Source organism: Camelina sativa, chromosome 20, assembly GCF_000633955.1.
Source record: "Camelina sativa cultivar DH55 chromosome 20, Cs, whole genome shotgun sequence".
Classification (NCBI taxonomy): Eukaryota; Viridiplantae; Streptophyta; class Magnoliopsida; order Brassicales; family Brassicaceae; genus Camelina; species Camelina sativa.
The window spans coordinates 7,388,856-7,408,393 of record NC_025704.1 but is presented as its reverse complement, the minus strand read 5'-3'; the positions used below and the strand labels follow the sequence as shown (position 1 = coordinate 7,408,393).

The following is a 19,538-nucleotide window of genomic DNA, read 5'->3' as shown; positions in this document are numbered from 1 at the left end:
AAAAAAAAAAAAAAAAAAAGAGAATACAAATTATTAACTTGGCTACTAATCAAAACATGAACCAAAGTGCTGTCAAGCCACAATTCAGTTATACAAACAGGAGGAGTAAGAGAAGCCTGATCATATAAACTTGCCTTGCAAAACAGTGTTTTCGGCGATCCCAAGATCCTTAGCAAGGTATTCAAGAGCACCATTAACTACCCTGATTCAGTCCAATGAAACATCATAATCATCATCTATATCTAGCAACATCCATGATCACACCTAGTTATAGAAACAAAATGATTCAAGTGTAGTAGTTTAAAGTCATAAATACCCAAGATGATAACCAAACAGTATAGCACCAAGACAAGCAACACCAACAAAGGGCAAAACAGAACCACCAGAGCTTTTCCCTTCAGATCTCAGAGGTACAGCTTCTTCTGCATCTCCACCTAAAATAATAAGAAGATTGTTCCCAAAACAATACATTATTAGAATCTTCAAATTATTATAGTAAGCAAATCACATTATAATAGAAGAGAATGCGAAAGACGAACCAGAGGAGGAGGAGGAGGAGGAAGCTTGAGCTCTGACAGATCGAGGTTTGACCGAAGATAAACTCATACCGCTTTGGATCCCGTTTTCAGCACGTGCAAGCTTTGCTCCCATGGCTTTTAGACCAGAGCAATAGAGAGGTCCGGTTGGGATAGTCTTACCGAGGAAGCGAATTCCGGTGGTAGAAGACGCCGATCTGTTGAGGTTAGAAGAAGAAGAAGAAGAGAAGGTGGTCCGTCTCTGAAACGCAAACGCGGCGTTTCCTTTAACAACCGCATACGTAGACGATTGCATTTTTCCTCTCTGACTTTTTTTTTTTTGTTTTATAAACGAAACGTAACTGCGAGAGAGATGATGACAAACAGAGAGAGAGAAAAAAAAAAAGATTAGTCAAAAAGAATAGAGAAAATATCGCATTTAATCTAACAAACAAACACGAAATTGAGAAATCGATTGCATTGAGAAAAACTGCAACTCTCGATCGCGACTGACTAAAAAAACATGCGAAACTTCAGATTTGGACTAATAAGAGAAGCGACTTAGGAGTTGTAGTGAGAAATTTACCGGAGAAGAAGCTTCGGAGACTCCGCGATTACAGAAGTGAGTAGTGAGTGCTGCTGCTCTATATTACCAGAGAGAGAGAGAGATTATAAGTGTGACTGCAGGAGAAGAAAACTCTCTGTAGGTGGGGAGCTTATTGTCGTTTTAAACGCCAAAAAAAAAAACAATAAAGCAATTTTGTTTGCTTATAAAGTTTTTTTGGAAGTTTGTGTAAATAATTCATATTTATCCAAAACCTCAAGGAAACTGAAGAAGTTTATTTTCATTGCTTATATAGAAATTATAGATTACGAATATAAAGCCATTTCAATTTCTGGATTTGGTAATATACTTTTTAAAAAAATTGAGTTATATATAAATATCTAACTCTAATAATTGATATTTATAATATCTTTTACAAAAGTTACTCATCTGGAGAATTTAATTTAATATCCGTGTGTGTATATATATATATATATATATATATGTAGGAGATATGATTGGTGCAAAAAAGTATATTAACAGAAAATAAAGGTTAAAAAAAATAAAAATAAAAAAGGGTAAAAATGCTAAAAAGGATGAGAGCCGCAAGATTGGCGAGTTTTGGCCACGGTAGATTTTCTGGATTAGATTTTGGATGACGTAGCCGAGCGTCACGTTGTTATTATATAGAAGAATACTCACGTGCCGTCTTATCAATGACGTAGACAATCCCCATTTTATAACACAAACAACTTATGCGAGTATAAGTTAGTTAAGCCCATCATTTGGTTTGGGCTACAATGAAAAGCCCATTAATCCAAAATGTGACTAAAATTTTCTAACATCTTCTTCGTCTCTCACAGAAAGAAAGAAGTCACTCTGTTCATCCTTCTTCTATCTCGTTCGCAACGCAAAAGAAAAATCTCTAGAAATTTTCGAAATCTCCAGAAGAAAGAGGTAAAGCGATTTCCTTTCTCACTTATTCTTCGTCTTCAAGAGATGTTATTATAACATAATCAATCTACTGCACAAACACATATTTTTGGTTCAGTCCTTGTAGCTCTCATTACTATTCTGCTGAGTCTTCTGTTCGATTACACTTACTTTTTCTTTTATCTGCGTTACCTCCTCTGTTAATGGGTTTCAATTAGTTTCTTGTCATTTCACTTTCAGTAGTTCGTTCACTCCAAAGGTTTAAACTTTGGGATATCTATTGATGATTTTTGGTAGCTTAAAAGGAGTAAGAAATATGGTAACAGAATTGATTTTTCATTTCTTTGAATCAACAGTTCGATGATCTGCTCTACGTATACACCAAGGATTTACCATTTTCACGCCGTAAGGCCTGTCTTCCAGAAACCGAGGTTTCGGGTTTGTTCATCTACTTCTAGTGAGAATGACAGATTCAAAATAGAGTACACTCCCTGGCTTATCGTAGGGTTGGGAAATCCAGGAAACAAGTATCACGGAACAAGACACAATGTAATGTTGTAGTAGTTTAAGTGATTGTGAAGGTGTTGAGTTTTGATCTCTAAAGTGCTGCGAGTTTGTCTTGTTTTCAGGTTGGTTTCGAGATGATAGATGTTTTGGCTAGAAAAGAAGGCGTTTTAATGAACACTATACAGTCTAAAGCTCTAATCGGAATAGGTTCTACTTCTCTTGCTTTTTCGGTTCTCTGGTTTGAATCATAATAAAAAAACTGATGAATTTTTGCTTCTATGTATGATGATCAGCACAGGTGCTATCGAAGAGGTGCCTATCTTGTTGGCCAAACCTCAGACTTACATGAACTTCAGCGGTGAATCGGTTTGTATTCTCTTCTGATCAATCTAACTTATCGTATTGCCAACTTTGCAAAGATCAGCTATTCTGAAACAACTGTTCTGTTCTCGTCGTTTAAAGGTTGGATCTTTAGCTTCACACTATCGAGTACCATTGCGTCACATTTTACTGGTAAACTTACCCACTTTAGCATCCTTAGAAATCAGGACAAGGTTTAGGAATCATGAACCTTTTTGTTGAATCTCGATGTGGGTTTCTCCCTCCTAGATTTACGATGAGATGGCTTTACCAAATGGGGTTTTGAGACTTCAACCGAAAGGAGGTCAAGGCTATCACAACGGGTATTACTTGTGCCTCTTGAACCTTTAAGTGTGTTCTCTGATTGATCTATCAACTGATGTTACCTTTTATATTTGTTGCAGAGTCAAGAGTGTAATGGGGAATTTGGATGGTCGTCGAAACTTTCCTCGTCTAAGCATAGGTATGCTTTTGGTTTGGTTCGGTTTATATCCAAGACTACCCTTTCTTCCTCTCTCAACTCTCAAGCTTTTTGTTTTGTCAATCTTTGTCAGGCATTGGTAAACCACCAGGAAACATGGATATGAAAGCATTTCTTCTTCAGAAGTTTAGTCCATGGGAACGGAAACAGATCGATGAAGCACTAGAACAAGGAAGTGAAGCAGTGAAGACTCTTGTGCTCAGTGGATTCAGTCAAGGAATCTCAAGATTTAATCTTGTGCAAAAATATAAATTCCACAAAGTATAATATGAGATAACAATGCAAATTAACAGATGAAGTTTGTGTGCTTTGATTTGCTAAAAGCTACAAAAAATCTTGAGATTCCTTGACTGGTTTAGCATTTTCATTTTGTGGTAAAACAGTAAGCAAAAAGTATCTCTCTTGGTCAGTATGAACTTATTCCAGTTACCAGGTCTATTACTTTATTACAGATGAGATTGATTGACAGATCAGATTTCAGGTTGTAGGGAACTAGTGGTATGAATTATATATCATAATTATGTGAATGAAAAATAGCGAACTGATGCGAGTGCGATTTGCCATGATCAGAATTTGAGGATTGTCGACTAAGTATATTTGCTGTAGAAATTTTAGACTAATCTGAAATTTCAAAAAAGTTTTCAAAATTGAAAAGCACAAAAGAGTAGTCTTGGTAAAATAGAACATTAAAGATTGTGAATAAGGAACTGAATCAGAGAGTTTCCTTCACCCTAAGTACCACAAAACATAATCAAAAGCTCTCTTTCTCTACCCTGATGATTTCATGATCACCATCATCCTTCAAGCTTCAACGGGGTACTCAAACACGACATCTTTGCCGGTAAGTTTACGGTACACACCAACCATAGTCTCGAGCTTGTACTCTGTGTCGTTCTTTTGCTTGGCATCCAAAAACACCTGTGACATAGTATTCAAAACAGAAGGTAAATATGAGCTTAAATTCATAAAGAGGAAGATCTGAGTTTATTCTCATAGATGATGATATGATACCTTCATGATCTTGGAACCATCAAGACGGTAACGAGTACGCTTTCCAACAATCTCAGCGGGGAAAGCAACATCTTCGAGCATTGCTTCATGAACAGAGGTAAGAGTCCTGTTACGTGGCCTCTGAACAGCAGCACCCTTCTTGGGAGGACGCATGATCCTTCTTGTGGTAACAAAGATCACATCCTGTGAAAATTAAACGAAACAATGGCAGAGTGTTTAAGAGAGATTGTCGTAAGATTTAACTAAACAACTACAAAAGAAATGGAACTTCATAAACTTACCTTTCCACTGAACTTCTTCTCAAGCTCCCTAACAAGGCGAGGATGAATCTTGCGGAAAGCTTTCCTCAATCTGAATGGGACGTAAATCACAACAGCTTTGCGGTTTCCAGAGATGTCCATGTTCCTGCAATGAGAATTGAGGAATCAAATTATGTATAAAAGAAGAATGCAACCATGAAATGAGAAGGGGAGACACTAAATAGAACATACACAGCTTGGTTAATGTAGAGATCTTTCAACTCGGATTTCAACTCCTGGTTGGTGTTCTCCAAATCAAACAAAGCCTAAGAGAAGATAAAAGTCTGTTAACATTGAATAATTCCACAAAGGAGGACAAAATTACAGACAAAGACATTAAATGGTATATAGTTACCTGAGCAACTTGCTCCTCGCATTCTGTTGGTTCAGCATTCTTATCCTTCTTGATCTTGTTCTGAGCGGAGAACATCTTCACAGATCTTGAATTGCAAAGAAAGATAAGAAAAGGTCAGACTTTAGGCACAAGGAGCTTACTACTAACACAACAGGTGACCTTCTAATGTAAGCTCAAGCAACCAGATACGAATCATTTCTATAAAATTCCGGAAAACACAGTTTAATAGTTTCAACCAAAGTTTCAGGCTTCCAATAACAAGAGCGCAATCTCTCAGTCATACAAACAAAATTGTTCTATTCAATCATAGAAGTCTGGAGCAAAAGACAATGCTTGATGAACTACAGAGACTTATTCTTAACAACAATAAGGCAATGAATCAGAAGACAAATCACAAAAGCTGAAATTTTTTTTTTTTCAAACCATTTAACAAAGCTCTTAGATTTTAGTAGAAAACATCAGCATTGCCTCTAAAGAGAAGAAAACTCAATCATAACAACAACGGTGGAGCAAGAGAAGGAAGTGAAAGAGAAAACCCTTTAGAGACTTACCGATCAGCAAAAGCACGGAGGCGAAATCTCAAGGAACGAAGAAAAAACCCTTTGTGGAATGTCAAAAATGCTGCGGCTTTTCTCCTTCGCAGCTCAGTTTCTTTCGTTAAAATCAGGTTTTATTGTTCGATGATTAGGGTTTCCAAGGTATCGACCCAATATGGGCTTTTAAGAAAAAAAGTTTTTAAAGCCCATTTATTAACAAACTTGTTTCTTTCCCCTAAAAGCCCAAACTTGTTATCCTCTCAAATTCTTTTGTTCTTTTTTCCTCTCAGATTCTTTGTTTGGAAGAAATGCCTAATGCAACAGTACATATAGAACTAAGATTCACTAATACATATATAAGCTTTCTTGGCCAATACTTGTACAATTAGTGGGTGATAACTGATAACATATTTGCTTCCCCTAACATGTACAGAGAGAACAAGTTTATGGTTTTATACAACTCTCATCGTCGTGTCATAATTTGAGATTTGATTGCTAGAAAAGAACCCAAACTTTACCCCAAGTGATGACACAAAATCAATTTGCAAACTTATGCAAAGGAAGGTTAATTTCTTTGACTCGGATTTACATGCTAGTTGTGGACAAAATTGCAAAGTTCAAACTATTTTGAGCACCCCTTGTCCCCTTGAAAGGGACAATCCTGTAAATTTGATTGCAAATAATGATCATTTTATTGCTAATTCGTTGGAAACAAATGGATTCTACCTACAGTAAAACGAAACAAATGTTCATTATTAATATCAGGAAGTTCCTTGATTGTTTTTATAGGAAACGGCAAGAATTTGTTCTTTCCTTTGGAATTTTACCTTGGAGTCATGATGAGACGATGACGTTTCAATGTAAGACTTTTCAAGAAACAGAGCAAACGTAAACTAAATTGCTTACACACTCTATAAAACTAAGTACAGTAACCCCACTTTTACTCACACATACACTACACAACTTCCACCGTGATAAAACCAAAGACATGGTGGACAAAACATCTTCGCCGGAGTCTGCCTGCCACCATCTCCACAAAATCTCTGTCAAACTCCACCGGAAAGATAGAGTGTTCTTTGTTCGACGATGGTTGCATTCTTGACATTGATTATTTCGTTAACACCATCGCCGGAATCAAGTCCAAAGGTGTTCGTCCTGATCTCATCGGCTCCATCATCGTTCATTACGCTTCCACGTGGCTCCCTGACCTCTCCGACGTAGTCCAAAACCCTGATGATCCGCAACCTCAACAGCAATCAGAGAGCTTCTCTGTTACTGCCTTCGTGATGAAGAAACGTTTCTTAGTGGAAACACTAATAGGAATCATCCCACCGGAGAAAGATTCCGTTCCTTGTAACTTCCTCCTTCGTCTTCTCAGAACTGCCAACATGGTTGGAGCAGATTCAAATTACAAGTCGGAGCTCGAGGCTAAGATTTCATGGCAGCTTGACCAAGCTTCCCTCAAGGAGCTAATGATACCGTCGTTTAGTCACACATGCGGGACATTGCTTGACGTTGAGCTCGTGACTCGGTTGGTTAAGAAATTTACGGGACTAGACAACGAAGGAGTCAAATCTGGTGCTTCGCTAGTTAAAGTGGCCAAGCTTGTGGACTCTTACTTAGCCGAAGCCGCTTTAGATGCCGATTTAAGCCTCCCGGAGTTTATGTCCCTCGCCGAAGCTCTCCCTTACCATGCTCGTATAAATGAAGATGGATTATACCGTGCAATCGCCACTTATCTCAAGGTAAATATTAAGTTAAATGGGACTCCTACTCAAAACGAATTGACAATGAGTAGACCGGTCCAATACCACATTTATATTATTTTATTTCGTCTCTTTCTTGGGGATGTGAGAGTCCTCTTATAGTAGAAAGTTTGAAATCTTGAAGCCTAATTTTTGGTGGCTTTGATTCATATTAATTTTTGGGGTTTATTGTTTAGGCACATCCTACTGATTGGGTCGAAATATCTATTATTAATTATTATAATTTTGTTGAATTTATTCCTTAAAGATTAAAACTTTTATTTGTCCACCAAATATTATAATTAAATGGATAATTACGAATAATATTGGTGACTAGTGCTACCGTGTAAAGGACTGAAAAGGGTAATCTTTGCTGATCTCAGAGCCATTATCAAAAAAATTCTAAAATAGAAACTCGTTCTGAATTTCTGTATTATTATTTATATAAAAAGAAACAAAAAAAATCAATTAAACTGTTGTTTTCTAATTTTTTTGTTATTATTTTTTTTTTGAGAAAGAGAAGATTACACGAAAGTGGGTGAGGGGGAAAACAAATAATGCACGTAATAAGAAGAAAACAATGAGAATTACGGAATTATTATTCTATGAATTAATGAGTTCTGCGGTTCTTGTCCTCTCAAATTGTCTATCAATATCACCATCGTGTGAATGTGAACAATATTGTCGGAAAGAGTAATGTAGTTTGTGTTGAGATTGGATCCTCAAAACGATTCTGTGACGATGTGTTAACGCGTCTGTGTCGTTAGATATACGACAATCCATTAATGCGATGCCAAGTGTATATGATGACTCAGGGTCACGTGCAATTTATTTTAGGTGAGGAGGAGTTAGCATAAATTTTTGTTTTCGAAAGGAGTTTATTTAGGGACGAAAGTCACGAAACCTCCTGATTTTTAATTTTTTTTTATATATATGCAATAATAGATCTCAACAAACTAGGATTTTTTCATATTTTCTTATAAGTCTCATGAATTATTTTTTAAAAAAATAACAAGGGAAAATCGTGTTGTATTGAGAAATCATCGGCAGAATTTTAGTTTTATTTTCTATGAATTCGATATAAAAAAAAAAAAAAATACCTTCTTGCTATTCTGGTCCTCGGATTTTTCGTTTTTGTCTTTTTTTTTTTTTTGAAATGAATGTTTGCAAAGGTGAATTATAAACAACAACAATTCAATGGTTATGTATCTGGAGTTTTATATTTTCATTTGGTACTTTTTTTTTTATTAAAAGGCTTTCAATTAATATTAATAATTGCCCAATGGGCTATTTCCGGATTTAAGCCCATCAAAATCCCCTCAGGATCTAAACCGAGTACATCAAACCAAACAAAATTACAGAAAAACAGAACCGACCCGGTTTCCTGAACCGGTTCAAGAAATCCTAATCTGCAAATGAAGAACTCATTGCAGCCGCCGTTCAAGATTTGCGGATTCACACCGGATCAGGACCTCCAGTGTGCCTGAACGTCGTGGTCGAACGGAGATGGTGATCCAGGATCCGTTGCCATTCTGCCACCGTAGAGCCGTGGCCGAGGAAGAAGAAGATGACCGACCTTACCTTTGTCGAGGAGATCGATACTTAGTCGTGAGAGAGAAATAGCGGTAGGGAGTAGATCTGCAAACCTTTGACGGTGGCTTAGCCCCGCCTTGCCGCAGACGACCTCCCCCATCGAACAACGGCGCAGCGAAACCTCCAGAATCTCCGGCATGCAGATCTAACCGCCGTTCTCAATCGTACCTCGCCGTGGATCTCCTTCTTCTGCACCGCGTCGCTACACCGGCGATGGAGCTCTCACCGACAGTGTCGCGCAGAAACTTCTCCTCTCCACTTCTCCCTTGATTCTGATCTGAGAAAGTTGCCTAGTTGATGCGCCGGTTTACGGATGAAGCACCATGAGCCACGGGGTCCTCTTCGTCGCTGGAATCAATGGAGGACCCGACCGACGGCTCACGGGATTGTGATCAGAAGAGAAAGTTTTTTGGGAGAAAAAATCGCCGCGAGTGAAGTACACGCGCGCGATTTCTCTCAAAAAGGGCATTCTATTTTCATTGGTACTTTATCAGAAATGTTGAATGGTTCTAAGTGTAAACTATAAAGCATACATAGTTGAGAGTGTGTGTGTGGGAGTTGAATGGTTCATGAAGAAGGTAGCTTTAAAAAACTACCTCCCAGCTAATTTATAATGGCAAAACAATGTGAAAGTTTAACCACCATATTATTGTCATAATAAGTCTGATTATCAGTTATGTAGAAGTCTATATAACTGGTAATTTAAATGTTGCATTGATCTGACAGATTTAGCTAAGATTACAAAGTAGCTTACTTTTACTTTTGCTTTGCTCACATACAAATTCTTGCAAATCAATCTGCATCATTTTATAATCCGAGTTAAGACCCTCGGCTAGACGAGTCTAGTCACTAGTGAGGCCACTTTGACCCAGTTGATGACCTTTAAACTCTAGTCTCTAGGCATAGGTTTAATCTAAATAACTCTAGGCATTTGCACACACACACAAAAAAAAAGACTCTACGTACATATAAATGATAAATCACAACATAAATTATGTGTCTGTGTTCTTATGCAACTATTTATTGCAAACAGTGTCAATTTATTTTATTCCTGTAAACACCCAACATTTAAAATTTTGATGAGGTAGTAAGATAGAGAAGTTGAAGTTTTGTTTTCAACTGCCAGCTTAAAAAAATGCAACTTCTCTATAAAATCAAATTTTATGAATTACAGTTGAGGTACCAAAGCCAAAGTCTTGAAACTAAAACAAGCCTCAATCTTATAGAGTCTCTTATTTAAGTCTACAAGTTAGTAGTTTTGGTTACGACACAGTTGGCACAGAAGTTGTTTAGTTAAAGAAACTCATGACTGATATTCAAACGTATTAATAGAATTTCAACTACTGATTAAGTTTCATTTTTATAATCTAACCCCACCACACAGTATATGTCATTGTCTTTATTTCTGGATAAAGAAGTATAATCAATCAAATAGTATATAAATTTCAAAACAATACGATTGGCTTTTTTTTAATTCTTCCTTTGTTCAATGCGTAAATGGCTTGCATGTCTCTCCCACTGTCCCTTCTTTTCCTAAAACAAACAAAACATCTCTCTTTATCATCTCTCCCCATAATTAAATACTAGAGACATAAACTAGAGATTAATACAACATCCATTAGTAAAAATCTTACTTTCTCGACAATTAGTGGCCGCAAGAACTACGACTCGGACCAGAAACTAACTTAGACCATGGGCATTGGTTGTCCTTCATTTTTGGTCACCCAATTATAATAGTAATATTTTGAAAGGTTCTTATTTTTAATATGAGCATTAATGTCTATTTGTCAAGAACATTAAAAACATGTCCTGATCAGAATTCTCTTGTTTAAAACACTGAATTAGGGATTGGACTGAGACTCAAACACAGATACCAATCTAACGAACGAGAGTGAAGTAAAGAACTTTGAAGACAAAAGATAAACAACAACGAGTTTGGTTGGACATAACAAGCCGGTGAGGATTAGACTTTAGATGGAACCTTGGTGTCAGTCTCAACTGGTTTTTGGCCTTCGAACTTGTCAATAGCCACCTGAAGTTCGTCCGTGCCACCAACAGCCCTCATTGTGTAGAAGTATACCCCAAAAACAAAAGCCGTTAATCCTCCCGCTACAACCGTGTTCTTGCTTTTTGGACCAAGGTAACTAAAACCTGGAAATCCAGCCATTGTTTTTAAAGTCTTAAACCTGCAACATTCAAGAAAGTGTAAAAATTGTCACATGTTACAGAACAGACCCCAAGTATGCAAAGTCTTAGCTAACTGTTCAATCTATACAAATCACAGGATGAGTAACTAAAGAGAACTCCGAAACATGTATATAACAACACTTCTAATTACTCCTTTTAACATAGCAGAACTGAGACTCCAGAAGCTCTGAGGCCATCGTAGAACATTGACATATATTGTTCATATAGTGAAAACACAAAAATCAAAATCGATTGAATAGAAAGACCCTTCCAATTGTTAATGCTCATCCTAAGAACTACAACGCCAAGACAAAAGTGACAGTGCTCTAAGCACAAGAAAATCAAAGATGAGTAACATCATGGTGTGAAGATTGCAAAACATTACAGCAAAAAAAGAACTCTTCTTTTGCATTATAATGGAGACTGGATAGAACAATTCAATCAGCTGCTCACCAGGTGCATCAGTTTAAACATATTTGTTCACAAGCTTATAACAATCGGCTCAAATCAGATGCTTTTTTAGCTTCCAATTAATCATCAACCACAGTCAAAATCAAAATTAAAGCAGAAATAAAAGCATTACAGACTCTAATTCTACATCTACAAATCCAAAGCTAGCATCTTTTAATCCCAACTGATGGAAGAACTCAAACCCAGATCAAGATGCCAAAAATAAAACCAGAGCAGAATCTATCAAGCAAAAAAACTGGATCTTTTGAACAAATGAGTCAAAAGGATCACAAAATTAAAATGGAAACGAACCTGATGCTTTATGTTTTCGCAGATTACTCGAAAAATCCGATAGAGATACAGAAAGCTGATTTCTTTTTGGCTTCCACAAAGAATGCGACAGAACGGCTTCGGTAATTCGTCAAGAACATCCGGTGAGAAGAACGGATTGGCTTCGTGAAATCGTCGAGGATGTGTATCGGTTTATCGTCTTTGTCGAGAGAAAAGAAAGAAGTCGAAGTAATTTTTTCTCTGGAAAATGTTTTCGTTTAATCCTAGACAAATTCTACAGCCAATCACAATAAAGCACGTGTCGAAGTCGACGGACGAAAAACGTCCCAGAATAAGAATCGTTTCTTCGATATTGGGCTTTTTTGAATTAAATTAAAATCACAAGAAAAAAGGACAGCTCAAGTGCACGCCGTTGCACATGCTCTTACGACCCTCCTTGTTCACTCTCTTCTCGTTCTTTCCCTTTCCATCTCCCAAATCTACTCCAATAACGTCACAACCACGATACGGTACCATTGCCATTAACACGTCAAGTAACCGAACAAGAAGACCAAAACTTTGAAAAGCTTCTTCATCTCCATATACTTCATATAACAATCACTTTGATTAGGATTTGACGATAAACATGCATATTTATGGGGTTCTCATGTTTATGGTTTCTATGTTGGTTAATGCATATTTAATGACTTGCGTTAATTCAATTGACTGATTTTTTTCATATACATTTTGTGTGTTAATACAGTTATTATTAAATTATCATTTTTAAAATCCATGAACACAAACTGGCAAGTAATAGTTTCAACCCCTGTTCTAAAAATCGGTCTAGGCGGTCGATTCCTCGCCGGAAAGGCGTTCGGCGGTGCCCGGCCGCCGGGATTTTGTTCTAATCGGAAGAAAAATCGGAAGTTGAAAAAAAAAAAAAACTTTGCTCTTTAAACTTAAGAAATCAAATGCATTTGAGTAGATCTATTGATTTTAAGTAAAATTTTAAAGAAAAAGAAAGAGAAAAGTGAATAAAATGAAGAAACAAATTCGGCCACCAGCTAGGGTTGCAGAAAAAGAAGGAAGAAGATGATAGTGAAATGACCTTTATACCCTCTATTAAAACTTAAGATAAAAAACCAACCGAAAATGTGTAACTAGGGCTTGAACTCATGACCTTTAGGGTCATATGAACAGTCAGAACCACTGGACTAACTCTACTTTACATAATTTATATATAAAACACTAATATATATACATAAAATGGAGAAAAGCCCTAAAACTAGTCTCCAATTAATACCCGTTTAATCTCCGATTTTCTCGCTAGTCGCAGCTGCGATTTCTAAAACAGAGGTTTCAACCAAAGCTGAAGGCTTTCAATATCAAGAAGACATCCAAACAAGATTTGTTCTATTCAATCATACTAGTCTGGAGCAAAGACAATGCTTGATGAACTACAAAGACTTAAAAGTAAATCTTAACCACAATAAGTCAAGAATCAGAATACAAATCAGACAAGCTGAAAAAATTTTCCGAACCATTTTACAAAGCTCTTAGATCTCAGTAGAAAACATCAGCATTGCCTCTAAAGAGAAGAAAACTCAATCATAACAACAACAACGGTGGAGCAAGAGAAGGAAGTGAAAGAGAAAACCTTTTAGAGACTTACCGATCAGCAAAAGCACGGAGGCGAAATCTCAAGGAACGAAGAAAAAACCCTTTGTGGAATGTCAAAAATGCTGCGGCTTTTCTCCTTCGCAGCTCAGTTTCTTTCGTTAAAATCAGGTTTTATTGTTCGATGATTAGGGTTTCCAAGGTATCGACCCAATATGGGCTTTTAATAAAAAAAAGTTTTTAAAGCCCATTTATTAACAAACTTGTTTCTTTCCCCTAAAAGCCCAAACTTGTTATCCTCTCAAATTCTTTTGTTCTTTTTTCCTCTCAGATTCTTTGTTTGGAAGAAATGCTTAAACGTTTGCCGGAAGGAACTTATGTCTCGGTAGAACATTGGCTAGACCAATCAAAATCTGTTTTAATACCGGTGGTGGAACCAAATCATCTGCAATCTAAAACAGATAGGTATGTAAGTTAATGTTATGATTCCTAATACTGAGAGATTTGCTTAATGACTATGCAAATAAGAAGAAAGAAAGACAAGAGTTTACTTTTCACATTGGTGCTACCAAGACTGCACCGGTCCACGCATTTGGTTGTTTGAGATGTATTTTGAGCGACACGGCTCCACCCATTGACTGTCCAAAGAGAAAGCTAGGTAGAGAACAAAACTCGTGATTCTCTGCATCCAAAAAGATTCAAAATCAATCAAGATACCTAAAACATGAACCTAAAGTTTACCCCTTCGAGAGTCACTCGATGTGAATCAAAAGTTGTTAATTACCTTTTATCTTGGAGTAGTGCTCCATGACATCTTGAACAAGAAGATCAAAGCTAGGGATATAACCATGCAAGCCTTCCGATAAGCCAAATCCTGGATAGTCCATAGCGAAAACTCCATAACCAGATAATGCCAATCTCCTTGCAATCCCTGCAAAATGCAATCAAACAAGCCTCAGTCTCATTGTCATACACAAACCATTGGCTATTTAAAGAAGAAGAAGAAAACACAAAGAAACATGCCTTCGAAAAAAACCACAGCTTTAAGGCTAGTAGCTTCAGGAAGCCAGCTTTTGGAGAAGATCTCAATTCCTCTCGAATTCACCTCATAAGACTACATAAACCAATCATACATCACCACAAACAACAACAAAAAGGTTCCTTCAAGCTATATAAACTAACAACAACAAGATCATTCTCTCCTTTTACCTCCTTAGTCTTAATTCCATTTTCAGGTGTCTGCAAACATCATGAAAAAAATAAATCAACAAAACACAGACATCTCAAACAAAGCTGAAGCAGAGTGGTGGTCTATACTAACTACTAAGTCTAAAAGTCTCAACCTTTCTTATACCCATTTCAATTAGAAGATCGTATTAATACTAATTTTCATATAATTTTAATAATCAACGCTGTAACTAAAAAAAGATTAACAAAAGAATTTGAAAAACAAACATCATTAGTGTGTAATGAAATTTAAACCATGCGTCTTCTTAACGATCACGATCTCCATCTTTGATTACAAAATAAGACGGGAAAATTTTTGGAAGAATCAACACGGCCACTAGACACAAAACTACCAAAACCACCACTGACCAGCTTGAGTAAGGGATGCCGAAGAGCTGTTCTTCACAAACTGTCACAAACGAAAGAAGAAAGTTTACAGACTTTTAACATATAGATGCAGTTTCATTCACTACAACTTCTTCTATGTTGTGAAAAGAAAAAGATCGGTGATAGCAAGTGAAAAAAAAAAGAAAAAAAAAAAAAAAAAGGCTTGCCTATGTTGTAAATGATGAAGGATCGTTCTTTGAAACTTGGTATAGCTACAATGCCTTGAGGTTCAACCGTCACCAAAACATACAATCCGTCCTAAATCAGAAACAAAAACGACTCAAGAGCTATACATATATCATCAATGTTTCAAAGTTGTAGGAACTGATTTGAAGATGATGACCACTACCTTGTTATTAACTTGTTCAAGACTCTCGGTTTTGAAGATCAATTTCTCAGTGTTTAGTAATCTCCTCATTTGGTTCAGCTTCAAACCCACCTCACCATTCTTCAGTAGTTGCAACGAAAATAGAGCCGGTATCTGTTATCATCATAAGTACAGATCAGCTTATTCATTCAAACAGATACACTAAAAAGAAAAACTTGGCAACAAAATAAAAGCAAGATAACATACAGAAGCTGGGTATGATATCTTGACTTCATACCAAGAATTTGACTTTTGTAAACTCGAGAACCAGATTGCAATGGCAGTGTCTCCTTCCATAGTTCCTTCCCAGCATATAAAGTTTTCCCATCATCAAACCTAATAATAAACACATCATTTCTACTGTACCAATAAAGAATCCAAATTGGGAATAATGTGAGGTTTTTCTTAAGTACACACACACACTTACAGTCTCTCATGGCTGTAACAAGGCACAATATTTATGAAGACGATTACACAGATAAGCAAGCAGCATCCTCTATCACGTAACTCTAGCATCCTACAAAGTCCCAATGTTAATTGCAAAAGAGAAAAAACAAGAAAAGGTCAGACTTTATAAGGCATAGGAGCTTACTACCAAGTTGGTAGTACCAACAGAACAGGTAACCTTGTAATGTAAACTCAAGCAACCAAATACGAATCATTTATCTTAAAATTATAAAAAAAATCCATGAACAAAAACTGAGAAGTAACAGAGTTCAACCAAAGTTGAAGGCTTTCACTATCAAGAGAACTATCCTCTCAGTTGTCTATTGATAAGTAAAACATACAAAACAAAAATCTGTTCTATTCAATCATACTAGTCCGGAGCAAGAGACAATGCTTGATGAACTATACAGAGACTAAGTAAAACCATAGTAAATCTTAAGCAATAAGGCAATGAATCAGAAGACAAATCACACAAGCTGGATTTTTTTTTTTTTTTTGGCACCATTTAACAAATCTCTTAGATTTTAGTAGAAAACATCAGCATTACCTCTAAAGAGAAGAAAACTCAATCAATATAACAACAACGGCGGAGCAAGCGAAGGAAGTGAAAGAGAAAGAGACTTACCGATCAGCAAAAGCACGGAGGCGAAATCTCAAGGAACGAAGAAAATATGGGCTTTTCGAAAAGCCCATTTATTAACAAACTCGATTCTTTCCCCAAAAGCCCAAACTTGTTAATCCTCTCAAATTCTTTTTTCTCTTTTCCTCTCAAATGGAGAAATGCTTAATTCAACTAACACTAAACCAATATCAGTTGTAGTACGTTTGTAAAATATGGTTTTTAACTTTTTATACAACTCTCATTTGAGATTTGATTGTTAGAAAAAATTAAAAAAAAAAAAACCCAAACTTTAGCCCAAGTATAGAAGATGACACAAATATTTGCAAAGTTCAAACTATTTTGAGCACCCCTTGAAAGGAACAATCTTGTAAATTTGATTGCAAATAATTGATCATTTTATTACTAGATTCGTTGGAAACAAACAAATCCTACCTAACAGTAAAAACGAAACAAATGTTCGTTTTCATAAGCTACATAGAAGTAAGTAACTTATGATCATCCCTCAGCTTGCAAGCTATGCTCGTCCAGCCACAAGATGATATCGGACAAGACACGGAGAATCATGTCATCAGGTTCGCCTTCGAGCAGGGAATGATAAGCATTTTCATACAAAACTATCTTCTTGTCTGAACTTTTCGCCTTCTCGTATAGCTCTCTGCTCACTGAAGGATCTGTCACTGTGTCAGCTTCTCCGTGTAGAATCAATATTGGCAGAGACACCTACAAAGGGTTAAAATGAAGAAATGTCATTATTCTGATTCTGCTCTTCTAAGTTCTGGTTTTCTCATACTTTTTTCTTTTCTTTTTTTTTTTTTTAACCTTTTGCAATTGTTTTTCGATCTCTTGAGTTGTGTGAAACATTTCTACTGCAGTGCGTAGTCGCGGTTTGCCGCTGTAACAAATCACATTGTATGGTGTCTGCAAACACAAAATCGAGAAGACGGGTTTAGTAGGAAAAAAAAAAAGGGTGATAAGTACATCAAATCTGTTATTTATGTTTTTTTACCATCTCCCTCTTCCTGATATCTCTAAAAGCTGCTTCTGCTAAATCCTTTTGTGGAACCAACTTATGTCTCGGTAGAACATTGGCTAGACCGATCAAAATCTGTTTTAATACCGGTGGTGGAACCAAATCATCTGCAATCTAAAAGCAGATAGGTGTATGTCAAGTTAATGTTATGATTAGAGATTTGCTTAATGACTATGCAATAATAAGAAGAAAGACAAGAAAAGACTTTTACTTTGCACATTGGTGCTACCAAGACTGCGCCAGTCCACGCATTTGGTTGTTTTAGATGTATTTTGAGCGACACTGCTCCACCCATTGACTGTCCAAAGAGAAAGCTAGGTAGAGAACTAAATTCGGGATTCTCTGCATCCAAAAAGATTCAAAATCTATCAAGACACCTAAAACATGAACATAAAGTTTACCCTTTCATGTGAATCAAATGTTATTAATTACCACCTTTTATCTTGGAGTAATGCTCCATGACATCTTGAACAAGAAGATCAAAGCTAGGGATATAACCATGCAAGCCTTCCGATAAGCCAAATCCTGGATAGTCCATAGCGAAAACTCCATAACCAGATAATGCCAATCTCCTTGCAATCCCTGCAAAATGCAATCAAACAAGCCTCAGTCTCATTGTCATACACAAACCATTGGCTATTTAAAGAAGAAGAAGAAAACACAAAGAAACATGCCTTCGAAAAAAAAGGTGCAAGTATCTCCATAACCATGGCAGAAACAAACCAAAGCTTTAGGGCTAATAGCTTCAGGAAGCCAGCTTTTGGAGAAAATCTCAATTCCTCTCGAATTCACCTCATAAGACTACATAAATCAATCATAAATCACCACAGACAACAACAAAAAGGTTCCTTCAAGCTAAGAAAACATTAATTCCTTTTACCTCCTTAGTCTTAATTCCATTTTCAGGTGTCTGCAAACATCATGAAAAAAAAAAAATCAACAAAACACAGACATCTCAAAACAAAGCTGAAGCAGAGTAGTGGTCTATACTAACTACTAAGTCTAAAAGTCTCAACCTTTCGTATAACCATTTCAATTAGAAGATGGCAAATAGATTCAATTTCAGATTTTTTTTGGAATTGTTACCTTGAAGAGGATATGATCGAGATTAAGCTGGATGTCTTTTAAGGAATCACGAACATGACGACGCGCTGAAGCTTCGTCAATATTAACCTCCTTGAGTCGCCGGAGCTCCTCATCTTTGTCTAGCTTCACCGTCGTCGGAGCCATCGATCTACTACTACTACTTCGTTGCCACACAAATCTTCTTCCTTTATCCCCAAACCCTGATTATAAAAATTGCTCCTTTTTGCAGATCAATCAAATTGATCCACGCAAACAACAAAATCTTTTATTATTTTTTTTTTTGAGATAACAATTTTATTTTTTCCAACCAAAAAAAAAAAAAAAAAAGTCTCAAGTTTGAAAAAGAATAATAACAGATGAAATGGATAATTACGAATAATATTGGTGACTAGTGCTACCGTGTAAAGGGCTGAAAAGTGTAAGCTTTGCTGATCTCAGAGCCATTAACAAAAAATTTCTAAAATAGAGACTCGTTCTGAATTTTTGTAGGAGTATTATTTATATATAAGAAGAAAAAAAAAATCAATTAAACTGTTGTTTTCTAATTTTTTTATTATTATTATTTTTTTTTTTTTTGAGAAAGAAAAGAAGAAGATTACACGAAAGGGAGTGAGAGGGGAAAACAAAATAATGCACGTAATAAGAAAACAATGAGAATTACGCAATTATTATTCTATGAATTAATGAGTTCTGCGGTTCTTGTCCTCTTAAACAAACCTACATTCACATGAGTATCTAGGGTTTTACTTTATTACTTTTTTTTATAGATCTCTTTTTTTTTTATATAATAGATTTTTGTTTTTGGGTTTTATTTATTAAAAGAAAAGTATATTTAAAACGCATGCCTCTGTGTCTGTGACGCTCTCATTAGTCATAAGTGAAGTTTGACCGGAAATGGTTTATCAGGTCCGATGTTTCTTTATTCATTTGCTGGCTTCCATAGTTAACGTGTCCGCATCACCACATACA

The 19,538-nt window shown here is 36.3% G+C and overlaps 6 protein-coding genes and 3 pseudogenes across 9 annotated transcripts in view; 2 read left to right on the top strand and 7 right to left on the bottom strand.

Annotated features, from left to right (window-relative positions):
• LOC104769875 (plastidic glucose transporter 4) overlaps window positions 1-1,236 on the bottom strand; it is a gene marked incomplete in the record, with an annotated part of 3,688 nt that extends 2,452 nt beyond the window's left edge. The window contains 4 exon segments of the mRNA XM_010494194.2: window positions 134-202; window positions 317-434; window positions 540-877; window positions 1,102-1,236. Of these exon segments, the coding sequence (XP_010492496.1) occupies window positions 134-202; window positions 317-434; window positions 540-831 (479 nt within the window).
• On the top strand, window positions 1,911-3,685 carry LOC104769873 (chloroplastic group IIB intron splicing facilitator CRS2-B, chloroplastic). The gene is made up of 8 exons (XM_010494192.1): window positions 1,911-2,016; window positions 2,349-2,541; window positions 2,622-2,706; window positions 2,798-2,865; window positions 2,962-3,012; window positions 3,109-3,182; window positions 3,264-3,322; window positions 3,414-3,685. The coding sequence occupies exons 2-8, from the start codon at window positions 2,353-2,355 to the stop codon at window positions 3,605-3,607; spliced, it is 720 nt and encodes a 239-aa protein (XP_010492494.1). The 5' UTR covers window positions 1,911-2,016; window positions 2,349-2,352; the 3' UTR covers window positions 3,608-3,685.
• Window positions 3,937-5,665, bottom strand: LOC104769872 (40S ribosomal protein S7-3). The gene is made up of 6 exons (XM_010494190.1): window positions 5,557-5,665; window positions 5,006-5,090; window positions 4,843-4,916; window positions 4,633-4,756; window positions 4,352-4,534; window positions 3,937-4,258 (listed from the first exon to the last, which is right to left on the bottom strand). The coding sequence occupies exons 2-6, from the start codon at window positions 5,078-5,080 to the stop codon at window positions 4,142-4,144; spliced, it is 573 nt and encodes a 190-aa protein (XP_010492492.1). The 5' UTR covers window positions 5,081-5,090; window positions 5,557-5,665; the 3' UTR covers window positions 3,937-4,141.
• Window positions 6,193-7,677, top strand: LOC104769871 (annotated as a pseudogene).
• LOC109131361 lies at window positions 10,659-16,520 on the bottom strand. 3 transcript variants are annotated; one of them, XM_019242249.1, is made up of 2 exons: window positions 16,457-16,520; window positions 10,659-11,065 (listed from the first exon to the last, which is right to left on the bottom strand). In XM_019242249.1, the coding sequence occupies exon 2, from the start codon at window positions 11,044-11,046 to the stop codon at window positions 10,843-10,845; it is 204 nt and encodes a 67-aa protein (XP_019097794.1). In that variant the 5' UTR covers window positions 11,047-11,065; window positions 16,457-16,520; the 3' UTR covers window positions 10,659-10,842. The 3 variants fall into 3 exon arrangements, with proteins under 3 accessions (XP_019097794.1, XP_019097795.1, XP_019097796.1); XM_019242250.1 differs by lacking the exon at window positions 16,457-16,520 and adding an exon at window positions 13,459-13,843; XM_019242251.1 differs by lacking the exon at window positions 16,457-16,520 and adding an exon at window positions 11,829-12,008.
• LOC109131362 lies at window positions 12,023-12,390 on the bottom strand (annotated as a pseudogene).
• Window positions 13,757-14,761, bottom strand: LOC104772281 (monoglyceride lipase-like). The gene is made up of 6 exons (XM_010496913.1): window positions 14,747-14,761; window positions 14,586-14,642; window positions 14,427-14,517; window positions 14,188-14,334; window positions 13,973-14,085; window positions 13,757-13,855 (listed from the first exon to the last, which is right to left on the bottom strand). Exons 1-6 carry the CDS (start codon window positions 14,759-14,761, stop codon window positions 13,757-13,759), a joined length of 522 nt encoding a protein of 173 aa, XP_010495215.1.
• Window positions 14,819-16,436, bottom strand: LOC104769868 (annotated as a pseudogene).
• LOC104769870 (caffeoylshikimate esterase) lies at window positions 16,773-19,052 on the bottom strand. 2 transcript variants are annotated; one of them, XM_019242248.1, is made up of 9 exons: window positions 18,968-19,038; window positions 18,570-18,788; window positions 18,364-18,393; window positions 18,158-18,284; window positions 17,919-18,065; window positions 17,695-17,825; window positions 17,460-17,597; window positions 17,273-17,371; window positions 16,773-17,173 (listed from the first exon to the last, which is right to left on the bottom strand). In XM_019242248.1, the coding sequence occupies exons 2-9, from the start codon at window positions 18,711-18,713 to the stop codon at window positions 16,949-16,951; spliced, it is 1,041 nt and encodes a 346-aa protein (XP_019097793.1). In that variant the 5' UTR covers window positions 18,714-18,788; window positions 18,968-19,038; the 3' UTR covers window positions 16,773-16,948. The 2 variants fall into 2 exon arrangements, with proteins under 2 accessions (XP_019097793.1, XP_010492491.1); XM_010494189.2 differs by having other exon boundaries at window positions 18,570-19,052.